At 49.7% G+C, this 18,143-nt stretch overlaps 1 protein-coding gene across 2 annotated transcripts in view; it reads left to right on the top strand.

Moving 5' to 3' along the window:
• The window catches only part of vtcn1 (V-set domain containing T cell activation inhibitor 1), a 48,939-nt gene that overhangs the window by 10,519 nt on the left and 20,277 nt on the right, over window positions 1-18,143 (top strand). For both annotated transcript variants that reach the window (XM_038802012.1, XM_038802011.1), the window contains exons 2-3: window positions 11,341-11,393; window positions 14,702-15,043. In XM_038802012.1, coding sequence (XP_038657940.1) covers window positions 11,341-11,393; window positions 14,702-15,043 — 395 coding nt within the window. The remainder of the gene's footprint in view (window positions 1-11,340; window positions 11,394-14,701; window positions 15,044-18,143) is intronic.

The raw sequence follows: 18,143 nt of genomic DNA, 5'->3' as shown, positions 1-18,143 counted from the left end.
GCACCCGGTGATGTGGACGGAGTGCGAACCTGAGGCTAAACCGATTTTGCGTGTTACGGGATGGACAGGGAGCGCGCAGCGTCTTACCGTGTCGGGGTGAACAAAGCTTTCCGTGCTCCCGGAGTCCAGCAGGCAGTCCGTCTCGTGGCCGTTGAGGTGGATCAGCGTAGTCGTTTTGGCGAGCGTGCGTGGATGAGACTGGTCGAGTTAAACGGCCGTGAGCCGTGGAGAAAATCCGTCGTCGCCGTCCGAGTCGATGCTGGAGGGACCTTGCGTGGCAGATCTGGAAGTCGGTGGCCAGGATCCATATGTGAGGTGAACGGCCGCGAGCCGTGGAGAAAATCCGTCGTCGCTGTCCGATTCGATGCTGGAGGGACCTTGCGTGGCAGATCTGGAAGTCGGTGGCCAGGATCCACATGTGAGGTCTGTTCCCCAAGATGGCGGCGCCCAGTATCCGCATGTGGGGTCGGGGCCCCAAGATGGCGGCGCCCAGGACCCGCACGTGGGGTCGGCACCCCAGGATGGCGGCGCCCAGGAAGCCATCGTGGCCGCTGGTGGCGGAGCTAGCATTGCCGGCGCTGTGAGCTGATGAGGTGAGGCGCGCAGGCCGGCTCCAGGAGGCGAGCCGGGTGTAGCAGCTGTGGGGACGCGCAGGCCGGCTCCAGGAGGTGAGTAACATGCATCAGCTGTGGGGATGCGCAGGCTGGCTCCAGGACGCCGGTTAGGTGCATCAGCTGTGGGGACGCTCAGGCCGGCTCCAGGACGCCGGTTAGGTGCAGCAGCTGCGGGAGGAGGTAAGGCGCGCGGGCCGGGTGCGGGGGGCCGGGGGCGGGGGGAGCAGAGTCGCGCTGCGGGCAGGCAGGGACCGGGAGGGCCCGGAGAGGCGAGCCGGTCGGGCGCCGAGGCCCGGGGGCGGCGGAGAAACGTGCAGGGCAGGCTGGCAGAGGCCTGGAGGGGTCAGGGAGGTGCGCTTGTCGGCTGGCGGGGCGCGAGTCGGGAGCGGCTGGAGGGGCCCTGGAGGAGAGAGAGAGAGGCACACAGGCCGTTTGCAGAGGCCTGGGGGAGGGGGGGAGAGTGCTGTGCAGCTTCCAGAAGCGCTGCAGCCAGCGTTTTGGCCTGGCAGACCGTGGAGTAGTGGCCCTTCTTCCCGCAGCTCTTACAGAGGGCGGAGCAGGCTGGGCAGCGCGAGCGAGGGTGTTTAGCGTACCTGCAAAAGTAGCAGCGGGGCACCGCGGATTTATCGGGGCGCCCCGTGGCACAAGCCTGAGGGAGGCCGGGAGCGGCGGGTGGCTGGTGGGAAGCGTGCCAGGAGGCGCCCTGGCCAGGGTCATAGGTGCGAGCGCTTAGATCTGCGACCTCCAGGGAGGCGGAGAGAGTCAGCGTCTCCGTTAAACTGAGTTCGTCTCTTTCCAGCATCCGCTGGCGGATCATGGGAGACAGCATCCCAGCCACGTAAGCGTCTCTGATGAGTAGCTCCATGTGCTCTGTAGCGGACATCGCTACACAGGCGCAACCTCTCCCCAGGGCATAGAGTGCCCGGGCGTATTGGCTTAGAGACTCACCGGGGACCTGCTTTCTGGTGGCCAGCAGATGTCGAGCGAATACCCTGTTGATCGGTTTGATGAATTGTCCTTTTAGCTTTTGTATAGCGTCATCAAAATCCGTTTCCTCTTTGATTATGGCATAAGCGTCAATACCCACGCTGGAGTGGAGGACGTGCAGCTTCTGTGCCCCGGTGGGGGGGGTGGTTGTAGATGCTCGGAACCCTTCGAGGCAAGTCAGCCAGAGTTGGAAAAGTTCTGCAGAGTTCGGAGTTTGCGGGCTGATGCGGAGGCATTCGGGCTTGATGCGGAACTCCATCTTCAAAGTCGTAGTTAATTAAATTGATGTACCATCGATTGCACGCGAGGCGAGTGATTTACCAAAGTCTGGCTTTAATTAACTAGAACACAGCTCTGCGATCGTCTACAGTGGAAAGGGACGATCGTCAGGCGTTTGAGCATTTATACCTCGTTAATAGAGGCGTGGTTAACTCAGCCTCTCGGCCAATCGGTCGAGAGGCACATGACCGACCAGGGCCAATGGTAAGCCGACATTCTGGCCCAATGGCAGATGAGTATGCAGATCATATCATCACACATCGCAAATGTAGTCTATAAATTAATTCCCTTGGCTGGCATTTCCAATTTGATTAGCCCAATCAATATGAAGATTAAAGTCGCCCATGATTAATGCAGTGCTGTTCTTGCATGCATTTGTTATTTTTTGATTTCCTGTAATGTGACTACTTTTCAGCGGCCTGTACAATACTCCGACTATTCTCTTCCTTTCCACCCAAATCGACTCCACATTCTGGGCCTAGATCATCCCCCAGAACTGTACTTATTTCCTCTCGGCTACCCCACCACCTGTTCCTGCTTTTCATTCCTCAAAAGTGACATAACCCTGAATATTGACTTTCTCCTTACAACCCCATATAATGGCTAACAAATCATTTTATTTGTGACGCAGGTCATTTATGTTACTTTTTATGCAACATGCATTACGATACAGAACTCGTAATTTTGTTTTTCTACCATGTTTCCTTACACTAAGCCCATCTCTAGGGACAATAGAGTCACTGTTAGTTTTTTGCCTTTGATCCCAATGACTTCCTCTTTTGCTTTGACATTTCTACCGATTGTTTCTAACCCAGTTTTCATCTCCCCTTACTCCCTGCTCTGGTACCCACCCCCTTCCAAACTAGATTAAAGCCTCAATAATAGCTCTAGCAAAAGCCTCTGCAAGGATATTGGTCCCGGTCCTGTTGGAAGTTTAACCCATCCAGTCTGTACATGCCCCATCATCACCAGAACCTGTCCCAATTCCTCAGGAATCTGAAATCCATCCTCCTACACCACCCCTCAAGCCACACATTCATTTTACCGTCTTCCTATTTCCACTCTCGCCAGCACGTGGCACTAGGAGTAATCCTGAGATTACTACCTCAGAGGTTTCTGCTTCTGAAGTAAAAAAACTCACCACTATTCTTAGAATTCCCCCTATACCAAAAAGGGTCAATAAAACATTCTAAATGGTGAACAGGGATTCTCACTCCCAGACTCCGATGCAGGCTTAGGTGGGTGCTGTTCGGGTCAATCTATATTTTCAAGTTATCCCCCGGTACAACCCATATCTTCATAGAAGAATTTTATCTACTTACCACTTAGTAGCATCGATCCTGGGTACCGTGTCGCTAAGCAAGTAAAGTAGACTTTGTAATGACACTGTTTCAGGTTAAAACTTTTGAGTTACATTGTTATTATATTTTTTCTTTTAAAAGATGCAATCACTGACTTTACAGAAAAGTCAAAAGATCTTCTGGATTCTCCTGGTTGGTTAAAAAGACCTTCAGGTCTACCTTGACCGTCTCTCTTCTTTAGCTTTTGATCTTCCTCAGCTGGATTCGCTGCTCCGCTCAGTTTCTGTGCTCTATCCTTCCCATGACCGAGGGCAGCTATGAGAGCTGACTCTGCTGACTGTCCCTGATTTAGGGTTTATATTCTCCTTCTAGCAGTTATTAAGTTTATATTACATTATTGTAAAGTAACTTTATTTTACTCTTGATTGTACAAGGTACCTTTAATCTGAATTATTTCTAACACAACTTCATGAACATGACTTCAGCTCATCGAACTCTGATTACATTGTTTCCCTTGTGATGTTCAAAAGTGCTTTGATCCCAGAGGGGTGTTACATCTGGTTTCTATCACTTCTAAAGTTGCTTTATTACAAAATAGTGCCCTTAGCTTGTCAGAACTCTGACTCTAATTTGGGCTAATGTGTGTTCACATGGACACGTTGTCTCCAGCTTCCCATATTCACCTGGTGTCAGCAGAATTTCACACCTAAACAATTGTCACCCAATTCAACTGAAGATCCTAGCAATTCTTTTTTAGCTGGTTACTAAAATAATTAACTTCAAAGAAGGTGCAAAATATAGCTTTTTTTCATATAACTAAAAGTTCAATCTGCTGTGACTTAAAAGACGTGCATCAGTTTTACAGCTTGAATAGTCACAAGCTGTTTTCTTAAAGCCTTTTTGATAAAAGCTATCTGCATTTGAAAACCTTCTTTTGCAGCTGCTGTTAACCCTTCGTGGGATTTTTTTCCCTACATTTTCTCATGTACCCCTGGGTCAGGTTTGCCAGACTTCCATGTTTCAAATGACATATTTTCCCATTTTTACTTTTACACTTCTTAATTTAACACCTAACCCCCTGTATTCATTCCAGGATCTCATTCCTATTTTACCTGTGTCACTTGTATCAATGTGTACCAAGATCGCTAGGTCTTTGCCGTCACCTATCTCCTCTCCTCCCCCCCCCCCCCCCCCCCCCCCCCCCTGTAAAATGTTCTGCAGCCACTCTGTGACATCCTGGATCCTAACACCTTGGAGGCAACATAACATCCTGGAAATAATTTTATGGCCACAGAAGCAGCAATCTGTTCCATTTTCAATTGAATCCTCTATCACTATAGCTCTACCCCTCTTTTCCTCCCTGTCTGCACAGTTGAGCCACCCCTGACGTCATGGATTTGGCTTTTATTGCATTCCCCTGAGAAGTAATGACCACTTCTGTAAATGAGCTATCCGCAAAAATATCAGCCTCATGGCTGCCCCAGAGTTATTCTAGCTCCGATGCATGGATTTCCAGTTGCTGCAGCTGGAGACACTTCCTGCACACATGGTCATCCTAGACCCTGGGAGTGTCCCTGATTTCCCACATAGCACATGAGGGGCATTCCATGTCGCCAAGCTGTCTTGCCATGGCTTACATTGAGATCACTTCCCTTGATACTTCCAAGTTCAAGAATATTAGTTCAAGAATATTCCCGTAACAGTCTCCCCGAACAGGCGCCGGAATGTGGCGACTAGGGGCTTTTCACAGTAACTTCATTTGAAGCCTACTCGTGACAATAAGCGATTTTCATTTCATTTCATATTAATAACACTAAGGACTTCTACTCCAGATGCTGATTCTGTAACTTCAGTCCGTACCTGTATTCTTATTGTACTATCAAATGGTAGAATAGATACTCACCAGTTCCTATTTCTAATCAGCAGTTTTCCAGACTGCATACTGTGACACTGACTGTAGGACACTCTTCACAGTTGGCCAGCCCTCATTGCTTGTGTTTCTTTCTTAAATGTATGGAGACCCTTTTTTAAAAAATGCGTTTTTCTAATTCTCAGTAATTTGATAACCCTCCCGACAGCAGTGACACACCAACCAATTAACTTACATTTCTCCGGAGGAGTTCAGAAGGTGGGATGCATGCCTCTCTCGTTGGCGGGCACGGTCCAGTCGGTTAAAATGATGGTGCTCCTGAGGTTTTTGTTTCTTTTCCAGTGCCTCCCCATGTTGATCTCGAAGGCTTTTTTTAGAAGGGTGAATAAGTCGATTCTGGGGTTTGTGTGGGCGCGGAAGGCCCCGAGAGTAAGGAGGGTATTTTTGGAGCGAAGAAGGGAGGTAGGGGGCCTGGCGCTGCCCAACCTGTGTGGATATTATTGGGCGGCGAATGTGGCGATGATTCGCAGGTGGGTGATGGAAGGGGAGGGTGACGCATGGAAGAGACTGGAGGTGGCATCCTGTGCGGGTACGAGTCTGGAGGCCTTGGTGATGGCCCCACTTCCACTCCCCCCGGCAAAGTACTCCACGAGTCCGGTGGTGGTTGCGTCTCTCAAAATCTGGGGACAGTGGAGGCAGCATAGGGGGGAAGTGAAGGCCTCAGTTTGGGCCCCGATACGGGGTAATCACCATTTTGCGCCAGGGAGAACGGGTGGGGGATTTGGGAGTTGGCACAGGGCAGGCATCAGACAGTTTGGGAACCTCTTCGTGGATGGGAAGTTCGCGACTCTGGAGGAGCTGGTGGGGAAGTGGAACCTCCCCCCTGGGAACGCTTTTAGGTATATGCAGGTCAGGGACTTTGGAAAGAGGCAGGTGGAGGCGTTTCTGCGGCTGCCGCCAAGGGGGGTGCAGGACAGGGTGCTTTCGGGGACGTGGGTCGGGGAGGGGAAGATCTCAGCAATTTCCAACTGAGGAGGAGGAGACCTCAGTAGATGAGCTCAAAGCGAAATGGGAGGAAGAGCTAGGGGAAGAGATTGAGGATGGGACGTGGTCGGACGCCCTGGAAAGGGTGAATTCTTCCTCCTCTTGCGCACGGCTCAGCCTAATTCAGCTGAAGGTGCTGCACAGGGCTCACATGACGGGGGCAAGGATGAGCTGGTTTTTCGGAGGGGAAGACATGTGGGAGGTGTTCGGGTGGCCCGGCAAACCACACCCATATGTTTTGGGCATGTCCGTCTGTGGAGGGGTTTTGGAAGGGGGTGGCGGGGATTTTTTCGGAAGTGGTTGGGTCGAAGGTCAGGCCGGGCTGGGGGCTCGCGATCTTTGGGGTTGCTTCAGAGCCGGGAGTGCAGGAGGCGAGAGAGGCCGGAATTCTGGCCTTTGTGTCTCTAGTAGCCCGGCGCAGGACTCTGTTACAGTGGAGGGATACGCGGCCCCCGAGTTCGGAGACCTGGGTCAACAACATGGCTGGGTTCATCAAGTTGGAGAGGATGGTTCTTTCGCCGGTGGCAGTCCTTTCTCGATTTCCTGGCGAAGGGGTAGAGAGTGGGCGGTCTCTGCAGCAACCCGGGTGGGGTGGGGGGGGGGGGGGGGGTTGCGGCGGTGGGTTTGTTATGTTATTTTCTTCTTTCTTGTATTGCTATTTGTTATAATTGATTTGGGGGGGGGGGGGGGGGTGAGTTCTTTTTCTTGTTTAGTTTTGGCGTGGAAACACGCCTTGTTTGTTTTAAATTGCGTGGAGAAAATTTGTTATTGTTATTAAAAACTTGAATAAAAATTATTTAAAAAAAAAACTTACATCTCTCCTGTGATTTGATGTTAAGCACCAGGTGATGCTGACTCCCTTTCCCAGCATCCTCGCACTTTCCTCTGGGTGCTGCTCACTGCCAGTCCGAGCATCGTCCTCCCGCTGTCTCCCCAATCCCAGTTCCCACTTCACTCCAAACACCTGGTCCTCTTCACTCCAGTTCCCAACCTCTCTTACACCCCATTCACCTCCTCTTCACCCCATTCACCTCCTCTTCACCCCATCTCTCCTGTTTCATCTCTCCATCTCCACTTTACCCTATACCCATCCCCCCCCTCTTCGCACCATCCCCCCCTCTTCGCACCATCCCCCCCTCTTCGCACCATCCCCCCCCTCTTCGCACCATCCCCCCCTCTGCGCACCACCCCCCTCTTCGCACCATCCCCCCCTCTTCGCACCATCCCCCCCTCTTCGCACCATCCCCCCCCTCTTCGCACCATCCCCACCCTCTTCGCGCCATCCCCCCCTCTTCGCGCCATCCCCCCCCTCTTCGCGCCGCCCCCCCCTCTTCGCGCCATCCCCCCCTCTTCGCGCCATCCCCCCCTCTTCGCGCCATCCCCCCTTCTTCGCACCATCCCCCCTTCTTCGCACCATCCCCCCCTCTTCGCACCATCCCCCCCTCTTCGCACCATCCCCACCTTCTCTTCCTCCATACTGCTTCTCTTTGCCCCATTCTCCCCCTCTTTGCCCCATTCTCCCCGTCCTCCTCTTTAACCCAGCCCGTTCCTCCTCTTCCCCATCCTCCATCGTTCTCTTCACACCATCCGCCCTCCTCTACATCCCATACCCTCTCCTCTACATCCCATACCCTCTCTTCTACATCCCATACCCTCTCTTCTACATCCCATACCCTCTCTTCTACATCCCATACCCTCTCCTCTACATCCCATACCCTCTCCTCCACTTCACATCATCCTCCCTCCCCCTCTACAGCCCATGCCCTCTCCTCTACATCCCACACCCTCTCCTCTACATCCCACACCCTCTCCTCTACATCCCACACCCTCTCCTCTACATCCCACACCCTCTCCTCTACATCCCACACCCTCTCCTCTACATCCCACACCCTCTCCTCTACATCCCACACCCTCTCCTCTACATCCCACACCCTCTCCTCTACATCCCACACCCTCTCCTCTACATCCCACACCCTCTCCTCTACATCCCACACCCTCTCCTCTACATCCCACACCCTCTCCTCTACATCCCACACCCTCTCCTCTACATCCCACACCCTCTCCTCTACATCCCCACACCCTCTCCTCTACATCCCACACCCTCTCCTCTACATCCCACACCCTCTCCTCTACATCCCACACCCTCTCCTCTACATCCCACACCCTCTCCTCTACATCCACACCCTCTCCTCTACATCCCACACCCTCTCCTCTACATCCCACACCCTCTCCTCTACATCCCACACCCTCTCCTCTACATCCCACACCCTCTCCTCTACATCCCACACCCTCTCCTCCACTTCACATCATCCTCCCTCCCCCTCTACAGCCCATACCCTCTCCTTTTCTTCACGCCATCTTCCCTCCCCCTCCCCATCTCCCCTCCTCCTCAGCCCATTGCACCTCCTCTTCACACCATCCTCCCTCCCCTTCACCCCATTGTATCTCCTCTTCTTTCCCCATCCCCTCCACCTCTTCTCCCATTTCACCCCACTCCTCCTCTTCCTTGCCCATCCCCTTCCTCCTCCACCCCACCCCCCTCCTCTTCCACACCATCCTCCCCCTCCTCCACATCCCCTCCTCCTCCACCCCATCCCCTCCTCCTCTTCACCCCACTCCCCCTTCTGTCACCCGATCTCCCTCCCCCCTTCGTCCCAACTCCCTCCTCCTCTTTGCCATTCCCCTCCTCTTCTTCAGCCCATCCCCCTTCTCTTTGCTCCATTCCTCCCTCCTCATTGCCATTCCACTCCTCCTCTTCAGCACATTCCCCTTCCCCTCTTCTCCCCATCCCCAAGTCCTCTTCATCCTATCTGTCATTCTTCAGCCCATCCCATCCCTTCTCTTTACCTCACCCACCACTTCCTCTTTACTCCATCCCTCTTCCTCTTCACGCTGCCCCACTCGTCTTCACGCTGCCCCACTCGTCTTCACGCTGCCCCACTCGTCTTCACGCTACCCCACTCCTCTTCACGCTGCCCCACTCGTCTTCACGCTGCCCCACTCGTCTTCACGCTGCCCCACTCGTCTTCACGCTGCCCCACCCGTCTCCACGCTCCCTTACTCATCACACTACACCCTCTTCATGTTACCCTTCATCTTCACACCCCCCTTCACATCAGTCCGCCCTCTTCTTCACACCATCTCCCTCCTATTCTTCATCTCCATTGTGGTCCTCATCAACCACAACCCATGCCCCTCCACATCACCGTCACTCTCATTACCATCCTCATCACCCTCTCTGTCATAACATTCCTTATCACATTCACCCTCATAACTTCCACCTCACTCTTATCATCTCCCACCTTACTCACCTCACACCATCCTCACCTTCATTCAATTTACCCTAATCTCCTTCCTCATCACTCTCATCCATCTTATCCTCACCCTCACCCCATCCTCGTATTCATTAACCTCACTCCATCCCCCTCCTCATCACTCACCTCTCCCCCTCCTCATCACTGTCATCCAACCCCTATCACCCTCACTCCAACACCTCTTCATTACCCTCACCTCAGTGCCTTCTCATCACTCCCTTCCCATCCCCCTCCTCATCAGCCCCACTCCCACCTCCTCCTCCTTTCCCAATTCTGACTGGAGCATCAACTGGAAAACCATCCAGTGACAATCAGCTTCTATCAGGAATGAAAGGATGTTGTCTAAAATGTAGCCGTGATGATATGAGCAGCGCCATCTTTGTTCTTGGCTGTTGCTGACTCTTTGTCACTTGTCTGACCAAGGACCCTTTTCCAACAGCCAATAATATTCCCAAGAGTCATTATTTCACTGCTTTATTTCCAAATAAATGAAACCTTATGTTTATTCGAGTAAAACTTAATTTACAGCTCAAACTCTTTTACCTAATTCAGGCTTAGTGTAAAATATATTCAAAGCATATTTCCATTCTGTTATACACAATTGTTGGCTTTTCAAGGTTTTGTAGATTCACCATTGAACTTGATCTCTCTATGTCTGTAACTGGAGACAGAAAGCCCAGTAATTCATTAACCATTCTGTGGCCACATTCATTTGAGGAAAGCAGATGCTTTTGATATCTTGCAAACCTGAACAGTAAATCCACATCAACCAGACCATCTCATTTCATCTTGTATTATTATTTTTCATTTTGAACATGTATCCCTTCACATTTGGTGACACAGAATTCCAAGTACTTTTTTGCCGCTAGAACCATCTTTTCAATACATAAGACCATTAGACGAAGCAGCAGAAGTAGGCCATTCAGCCCATCCTGTCTTCCCTACCATTTAATGAGTTAATGACTGAACTAAATTGGATGTTCCTCAACTCCACTTTCCCGCCTTATACCCAAGACCCTTGTTCTCTTACTGATTAAAAATCTGTCTATCTCAGCCTTGAACATACTTAATTAGGCAGCCTCTGCAGCCTTCTGCGGTAAAGAATTCCACAGGTTCTCTACCCCCTGAGAGAATAAATTCCTCCTCTTTGTCTTAATGAGATTATGCTCTCTGGTCCTAGACTTTCCCACAAAGTGAACCAACCTCTCAGCATCTATCTTTTCAAGTCCCCTGAGAATCCTATATGTCTCAATAAGATTGCCTTTCAGTCTTTTAAACTCGAATGCGTACAGGCTCAACCTACTCAACCTCTCCTTATGAGAAAATCCCTCCATATCAACCAACCTAGTGAACCATCACTGCACTGCCTCCAATGGGAATATACCTTTCTTTAGATAAAGGGACCAAAACTATATTAGAGTTGTGGTCTAACTAGTGCCTTGTATAATTTTAGCAAGACTTCCCTACTTTTATACTCAATTCCCTTTGAAATAAAGATTCTGTTGTGAGATCGCGCCCAGTAGGTACACTGCCAATTTGAGCCTCTGGCCATTTCATACTTTTAAGAAAACAATCCATCTTTACAGTCCTCTTGCCAGCAGCTGGAAAATGGAAGCAACTCTGCTCCATGATTTGGTGCTAGGGTGCGACCCATCAGGTCCACGGGACATATTGGCCCGTGGATACATATTTTTGGTAGCCCCCTCTAGTCTTTAGAAATACCTCCTATGTCTCCTACGTTAATATTTCCTGGAAATGTAGACACAATTCTCTCTAGTTTTATTCAATTAGTTGATGTGCACAAATTAACTGAAGTAGTTACAGAGCTGTACCCTGAGGGATAACATTACCACACCGTATCCACTTAGAAACAACCCTTAATTCTTATTGTCACGTTCCACCCTTCTAACCAGTCAATAATTATTTTTCAGGACGCTGTCACTGTACCCGCTACTGATTTGTTTGCTGTTCAGTCACATTATTGGTAAGTTTTTTTTTCTTTTTTTGAAAGGACATGAATAAACTTACATAAAGATGCAAATCTGAATGCGGCATTTATTAGATATATCTGGCAAATTGCGTTTAACTCATTTGATTATTTCTTTTGGTGAAGCAGCAGAGGATTGATGAGGGGAATGTAGTTGATGTGGTGCATGTGAACATCCAAAACGTCTTTGGTTAAGTATCACATCAGGCTTGTCAGCAAAGTTTAAGCCAATGGATTAAAAGTGATATTGGTGGCATGGAAGCGAAGTTGACTTATTGACAGGAAACAGAGGGTCAAATCTTCTAGTCTTTGGATTATTGGCGACCGGGACGCACAGCTGAAGATGCGTGGCAGGACTCTGCGGAAATCCTGGCGACCGACCGAAATCCTGGCGACCGACCGTACAGCTGAAGATGCGCGGCAGGACTCTGCAGAAATCCTGGCGACCGACCGTACAGCTGAAGATGCGCGGCAGGATTCTGCGGAAATCCTGACACATGAATCTATGTGGGAATTGTCCAGGAAGTTTAAATTTCCCTGGGATCCTCTGCAAATCCAACTCTGAACTAGTTCCTGATACTTGCCAGACTAGTAATGTAGGAAGTGTTAGACAGGTTAAACCAAGTCTAACAGCAATGGAGATTTGCAAGTGGTCATCAAAATAATGAAGTGTCTGGACAGAGGGGAGGAAGTGGTGTAGTGGTACTAATAATCCAGTGGCTCAGACTTTCTCTAGGGACCCAGGTTCAAATCCTGACATGCAGATGGTGAAGATGAATTCAATTAAAAATATCTGGAATGAAAAGCCTAAAGATGACCATGAAACCATCTGGTTCACTAATGTCCTTTAGGGAAGGAAAGCTGCTGTCCTTACTTGGCCTGGCCTACATCTGACACCAGACGCACAGCAGTTGATTCTTGTTGAGCAAAAATGCTGGCCTAGACAGTGATGCTTACATCCCATGAATGAATTAAAAAAAGGGTAAATTATTTGTTCCGCTAGGCGGAAGGATCAAGAACCAGCCAACACTGATTTAAGGTTAGATAGGAGGTTCCGGAGGTGGCAGAGAGCAGGTATTGAGAAACTGGGAGATCTGTTTATTGATGGGAGCTTTCCTTGTTTGGAGGATCTGGAAGATGAGTTTGAACTGCCAGGAGGGAATGGGTTTTGTTATCTGCAGGTGAGGGATTTTGTGCAAAGGCAGGTTTAGACCTTTCCGCTCCTACCGTGACAGGGGATACAGGATAAGGTAGTTTCTAGAACAGGGGCAGGGGAGGGGACGGTATCAGAAACTTATAAAGAACTTATGGAATGGGAGGGAACCCAGATAGGGGAGTTAAAGTGTAAATGGGAGGAGGAGTTGGAAAAAGAGTTAGAGGCGGGTCTGTGGGAGGTTGCCCTAAGCAGCGTCAACACGTCCACATCATGTGCCAGGCTCAGCCTGATACAATTCAAGGTGGTTCACCGGGCACACATGACGGTGGTCTGGATGAGGGGAAGAGGCTGACGTTTTAGCCTTTGCCTCCTTGGTAGCCCGGAGAGGGATCATATTGGTGTGGAGGGACCCGGAGCCCCCGAAATCGGGGGTATGGGTGAGGTACGTGGCTGGGTTTCTCAGGATTGAGAAAAATCAAGTGCGGCCTAAGGGCATCAGTGTTAGGGTTTGTTCGGAGGTGGCAGCCATTATCGACTTCTTCGGAGAAAACTAAACTGTTGGCAGATATAATAAAGGGGGGTTATGGAAATAAGGGGGTAGGGGGAGTTAGTTTAGTTTAGGGGGGAACAGCGAGAAGAGATGGAGGGACTTGGGGAGTGTGTGTATAGACCAAGTTGGCGGAGTATGGTTGTTGGTTGGGGGGGGGGGGGGGGGGGGCGGGGGGGTGTTACGCGCTAAATTATGTTTACAAATTGTATTTATATCTTTAGTTGTTATAAAACCATAAATGCCTTAATCAAATGTTTGTGAAAAAATGCACTGATTTAAGGTGATGGGTAAAGTGGTGTGAAGATTTATCGTTACGCAGTAAATGGTGAGGATCTGGATTGCATTACCTGACAGTGTGGTGGGCTCAATCATTTAAAAAAAAATTTAGAGTACCCAATTCATTTTTTCCAATTAAGGGTCAATTTAGCATGGCCAGTCCACCTACCCTGCACATCTTTGGGTTGTGGGGGCGAAACCCACATAAAACACGGGGAGAATGTGCAAACTCCACACGGATAGTGACCCAGAACTGGGATCGGCGCCGTAAGGCAGCAGTGCTAACCACAGCGCCACCGTGCTGCCCCGCGGTGGGCTCAATCATGGCTTTTAAAGGAGAATTGTATAATTATCTGCAGATGATAAATTTTCAGGGCTGCAGGGAAAAGGCAGGAGAGTGGGATTAGCTAAGTAACTCCGGTTGTGAAATCATGTTAATGATTGTTTGTTGTTTTGGATTGAAAATGTATGGACAATTTTCATCTGATGTACCAGGAGCCTGCAATCTGAACATCTATAACCAGAGTAGGCACATTTCCAGTCACCCTCACGAATAATACTTTAGCTAGGATAACTAATGAATAAGGAAAATCTTTGAAACAGAATAGTGTGGAAAACTTCTGTCTGACTGAAATATATTTCTGTTATAATTAATCAAAAAGAGGTCTAAAGTCAGTGAAATCCTCTGATTTAAATCCTTTGGCTATTAGTATGGCACTTGACAGAATAAATCTTAGATAGTTGCTCACCATCTGTTGTGGTTTTAAGCCTTGGTTTAGGCCTTCACTGTCACAGTAGTGTTTATGCTGTACTCTAGAATTCGGAACACATATTCTAGGCTGCCACTTAATTGGAGAAGGGGGCTGATCCACTCTGTTCTCACATTCTCACCACTATCGTTGTAAATGATGAGTGGCAAGGATTGCCTCTCCAAGCAGTGGCTTCTTTCTAAATAGGAAAATTGGATATGGTGATAATGCCAGGGCTGAAAGGTGCTATATTGTATCTGAAGCCTGAAGGATGACAGAGTGGTGTTTTTCCCACCTGGTGAAATCTGTCATGAGTAGGAACACAGGCTACACAAGACATGTGATGTGAATTGTCTTTCACGTGGACTGTTGTGTCTGGATGAAAATCTCTCGGGTGTAAGTTCAAGTGAAACACTGGTGTCATAGAGACATTAGAGAAGGAGGTCAATCAACCCATCAAATACATTAGAGCTCTGGAAAACAACAGTTAGACATGGTCATGTTAGACCTTTATATTTGTATCAATAATTATTAAAAGCTTTGTTTGTAACTATTATTTTCATCCCTTGTACAGTGGCGTTTATTGTTTCCACTGATCAGCACACTGCTGCAGAGGTTGGCAAACAGGTCGTTCTCAGGTGTACGTGTGACTCCAATGGTGACAGTAATCCTACAGTGATCTGGGAGAAGGTAGGTGTAGAGCAAACTGTGCACTTGTACAGGGGAAATGTGGATGATCTCCAGGAACAGCACAAAAACTACACCAAGAGAACTGGACTTCATGCAATCTCGGCCAACAAAGGAGACGCATCTCTTACACTGAAGAATGTTAATATCTGGGATGAAGGAAAGTACAGGTGCAGCGTCAGTAATGGCAATGGTTTTGGTGAAGCGTTTGTGGATCTCGCTGTTTGGGGTATGTCAGCTTTAATGTTCTATGTCTGAAATCAGAATCACTCTGTTGTGTTTCATTGTTTTTTTTTTTTGTTTTTTTAAAAAAAAATTTTATTGGAATTTTTTGCAGAAAATATAACAAAAAGTATAGCAAAAAGCAGTAATATGCAACTAACAGCCCCATAACACCCACAATTCCCCCCATACCGTAACATCACATGTATCACATTCCCCCACCCCCCCCCAAACAAGAGAACTTAACCATAAATTAAAATTAGATAAATCAATTTAAATAAAATAAGCTAACATAATCAACGCCCCCCCCCCCCACCCCCCCCCCCCCCCCCCCACCCACCCCACCGACCGGGTTGCTGCTGCTACTGTCCCAGTACCCTATCGTTGAGCCAGAAAGTCGAGGAAAGGTTGCCCACCGTTAAAGAACCCTTGCACCGATCCTCTCAGGGCGAATTTAACCTTCTCAAGCTTAATAAAGCCCGCCATGTCATTGATCCAGGTCTCCACGCTTGGGGGCCTCGCGTCCTTCCACTGTAGCAAAATCCTTCGCCGGGCTACTAGGGACGCAAAGGCCAGCACACCGGCCTCTTTCGCCTCCTGCACTCCCGGCTCTACCCCAACCCCAAAGATCGCGAGTCCCCATCCTGGCTTGACCCTGGATCCCACCACCCTTGACACCGTCCTCGCCACCCCCCTTCCAGAACTCCTCCAATGCCGGGCATGCCCAGAACATATGGGCATGGTTCGCTGGACTCCCCGAGCACCTGGCACACCTATCTTCACCCCCAAAGAACCTATTCATCCTCGTCCCAGTCATGTGGGCCCTATGCAGCACCTTGAATTGGATGAGGCTAAGCCGCGCACACGAGGAGGAAGAATTTACCCTCTCCAGGGCATCAGCCCATGTCCCGTCTTCGATCTGTTCCCCCAGTTCCCCCTCCCCACTTCGTTTTCAGCTCCTCTACTGACGCCTCTTCCTTCTCCTGCATAAGCTTGTAGATATCGGATATCTTCCCCTCCCGACCCAGAACCCCCGAGAGCACCCTGTCACTCACCCCCTTCGCGGGGAGCGCAGGGAATCCCTCCACCTGCCGTCTAGCAAATGCCTTTATCTGCAGATATCTAACATGTTTTCCCCGGCGGGAGCCCAAATTTCTCTTCCAACTCCCCCAGGCTCGCAAACCTTCCGTCGATAAACAGGTCCTTCAGCTGTCTAATGCCCGCTCTATACCATCCCCGAAATCCCCCATCCATGTTCCCCGGGGTGTTTCATTGTTTTAATTATTACATTTGTCTCCAATGATGCCACAGGAAAAGACAGGTTTCATTTCATTCAGTTATCAGAAACTTTGTTACAGAATGACAGTAATAGTTTCCAACATAGATCTCCAAACAAAACAATAATGAAAATATACCAGATTCTCCTGATCTCCCAGGTAGGGTCAGTGCTCATTGAAGTTTGGAAGAATGAGAGGTGATTGTATTGAAACATATACGATTCTGAGGGGCTTGACAAGGTAGATGCTGTGAGGATATTTCCCCTCGAGGGGGAATCTAGAACTATGGGCCACAGTTTAAAAATAAGAGGTCTCCCATTTAAGATGGAGATGAGGAGGAATTTATTCTCTGAGTGTCATTAGTCTTTTGAATTGTCATCGACAGAGAACAATGGAGGTTGAGTCACTGAATGTATTCAACGATGATTTTGATCAAGGGAGTCAAGAATTATGGGAGACGTGCAGGAAAATGGAGTTGAGGGCACGGTCAGATCAAGCATGATCTTATAAATGGTGGAGCAGCCGCAATGGGCCACATAGACAATTCTTGCTCCTATTTTTCATTGTCTTATCATCCTGTTTCATCAATGTCAGTGATTGTCATTTTTCTAGGGTATCCACTGTCGCTGCAGTGGGAGATCAGGAGACCTTGGTCAAAATGTGTTTGGATGATGTCAAACTTTATCCTTCTTTATCCTTCAGATATGGGTTCGAACAAAATTACAAATCTGATATCCCAATTAATCTGTTTCCATGATTCTATCTCCAGCAGTATTGTAAATAAAGGCTAATAATTTTCATTAAAAAGCAAGAAGATCTTTATAGACAGGCAGTAGATCAGAAACTATTGATGAAACAAGGATTATTTGGATAGCTCAGGCACCCATAGAGGAAAATGAGAAAGTGGAAGAGATTGACAAGTTTAAAAAGCCAGCAGGTCAGACCTGAAGTGAAAACAGAAGTGTTCTCAAAATATTATGGGGGTTGATTTATAATTTCCACCCAGTGGATGTTGGGACTTTTTGAATAAAATGAATCCCAAAAACATTCCTAGGCCTTTTTCTGGAGTGGCCTTCAGCAATCCCTTGAAGGATAGTTAGTTAGACAATTCACTGAGGACCTATTTATGAAAATTGTAAACAGAGTCCTACGAATGCTGCAAGGATCTGGGGCAGAATTCTCCGACCCCCCCTGCAGGGTGGGGGAATCACCTGGAGCCTTCGTAAATCCTGCCCCATCTGTGGCCGTAATTCTCCGCCACCCGGGAATCGGCGGGAGCGGGAATCACGCCGCGCCGGTCGGTGGGCCCCCCGCAGCGATTCTCCAACCCGCGATGGTCCCAAGTCCCGCCGCTGTCAGGCCTCTCCCGCCGACGTGGTTTGAACCACCTCTGGTGCCGGCGGGAGCGGGTGGGCGCGAGCAGGCCCGGGGTCCTGGGGGGGGCGCGGGCCGACCGGACCCCGGGGGGTGCCCCCACAGTGGCCTGGCCCGCGATCGGGGCCCACCGTCGGCGGGCGAGCCAGTGCCGTGCGGGCACTCTTTTTTTTTTCTTCTTCCGCCGCTGCCACGGCCTCCACCATGGCGGAGGCGGAAGAGACCCCCCGTACCACGCATGTGCCGGGATGATGTCAGCGGCCGCTGACTCTCTGGCACATGCGCGGCCTCACGCCGGCCGGCGAAGGACTTTCGGCCAGCCGTTCGCAGCCGGCTGCCGGGGCGGAAAGGCCGTTCGTGGCGGCCGGCGGGGAGCCAAAGGGCGCTCGCGCCGGTCGGCGGGGCTCCAACCCCTCCGGCGCGGGCCTAGCCCCTAAAGATGCGGAGAATTCTGCA

The sequence above is a fragment of the Scyliorhinus canicula genome, chromosome 7 (genome assembly GCF_902713615.1).
Source record: "Scyliorhinus canicula chromosome 7, sScyCan1.1, whole genome shotgun sequence".
Classification (NCBI taxonomy): domain Eukaryota; kingdom Metazoa; phylum Chordata; class Chondrichthyes; order Carcharhiniformes; family Scyliorhinidae; genus Scyliorhinus; species Scyliorhinus canicula.
This window is presented reverse-complemented; position numbering and strand designations above follow the sequence as displayed.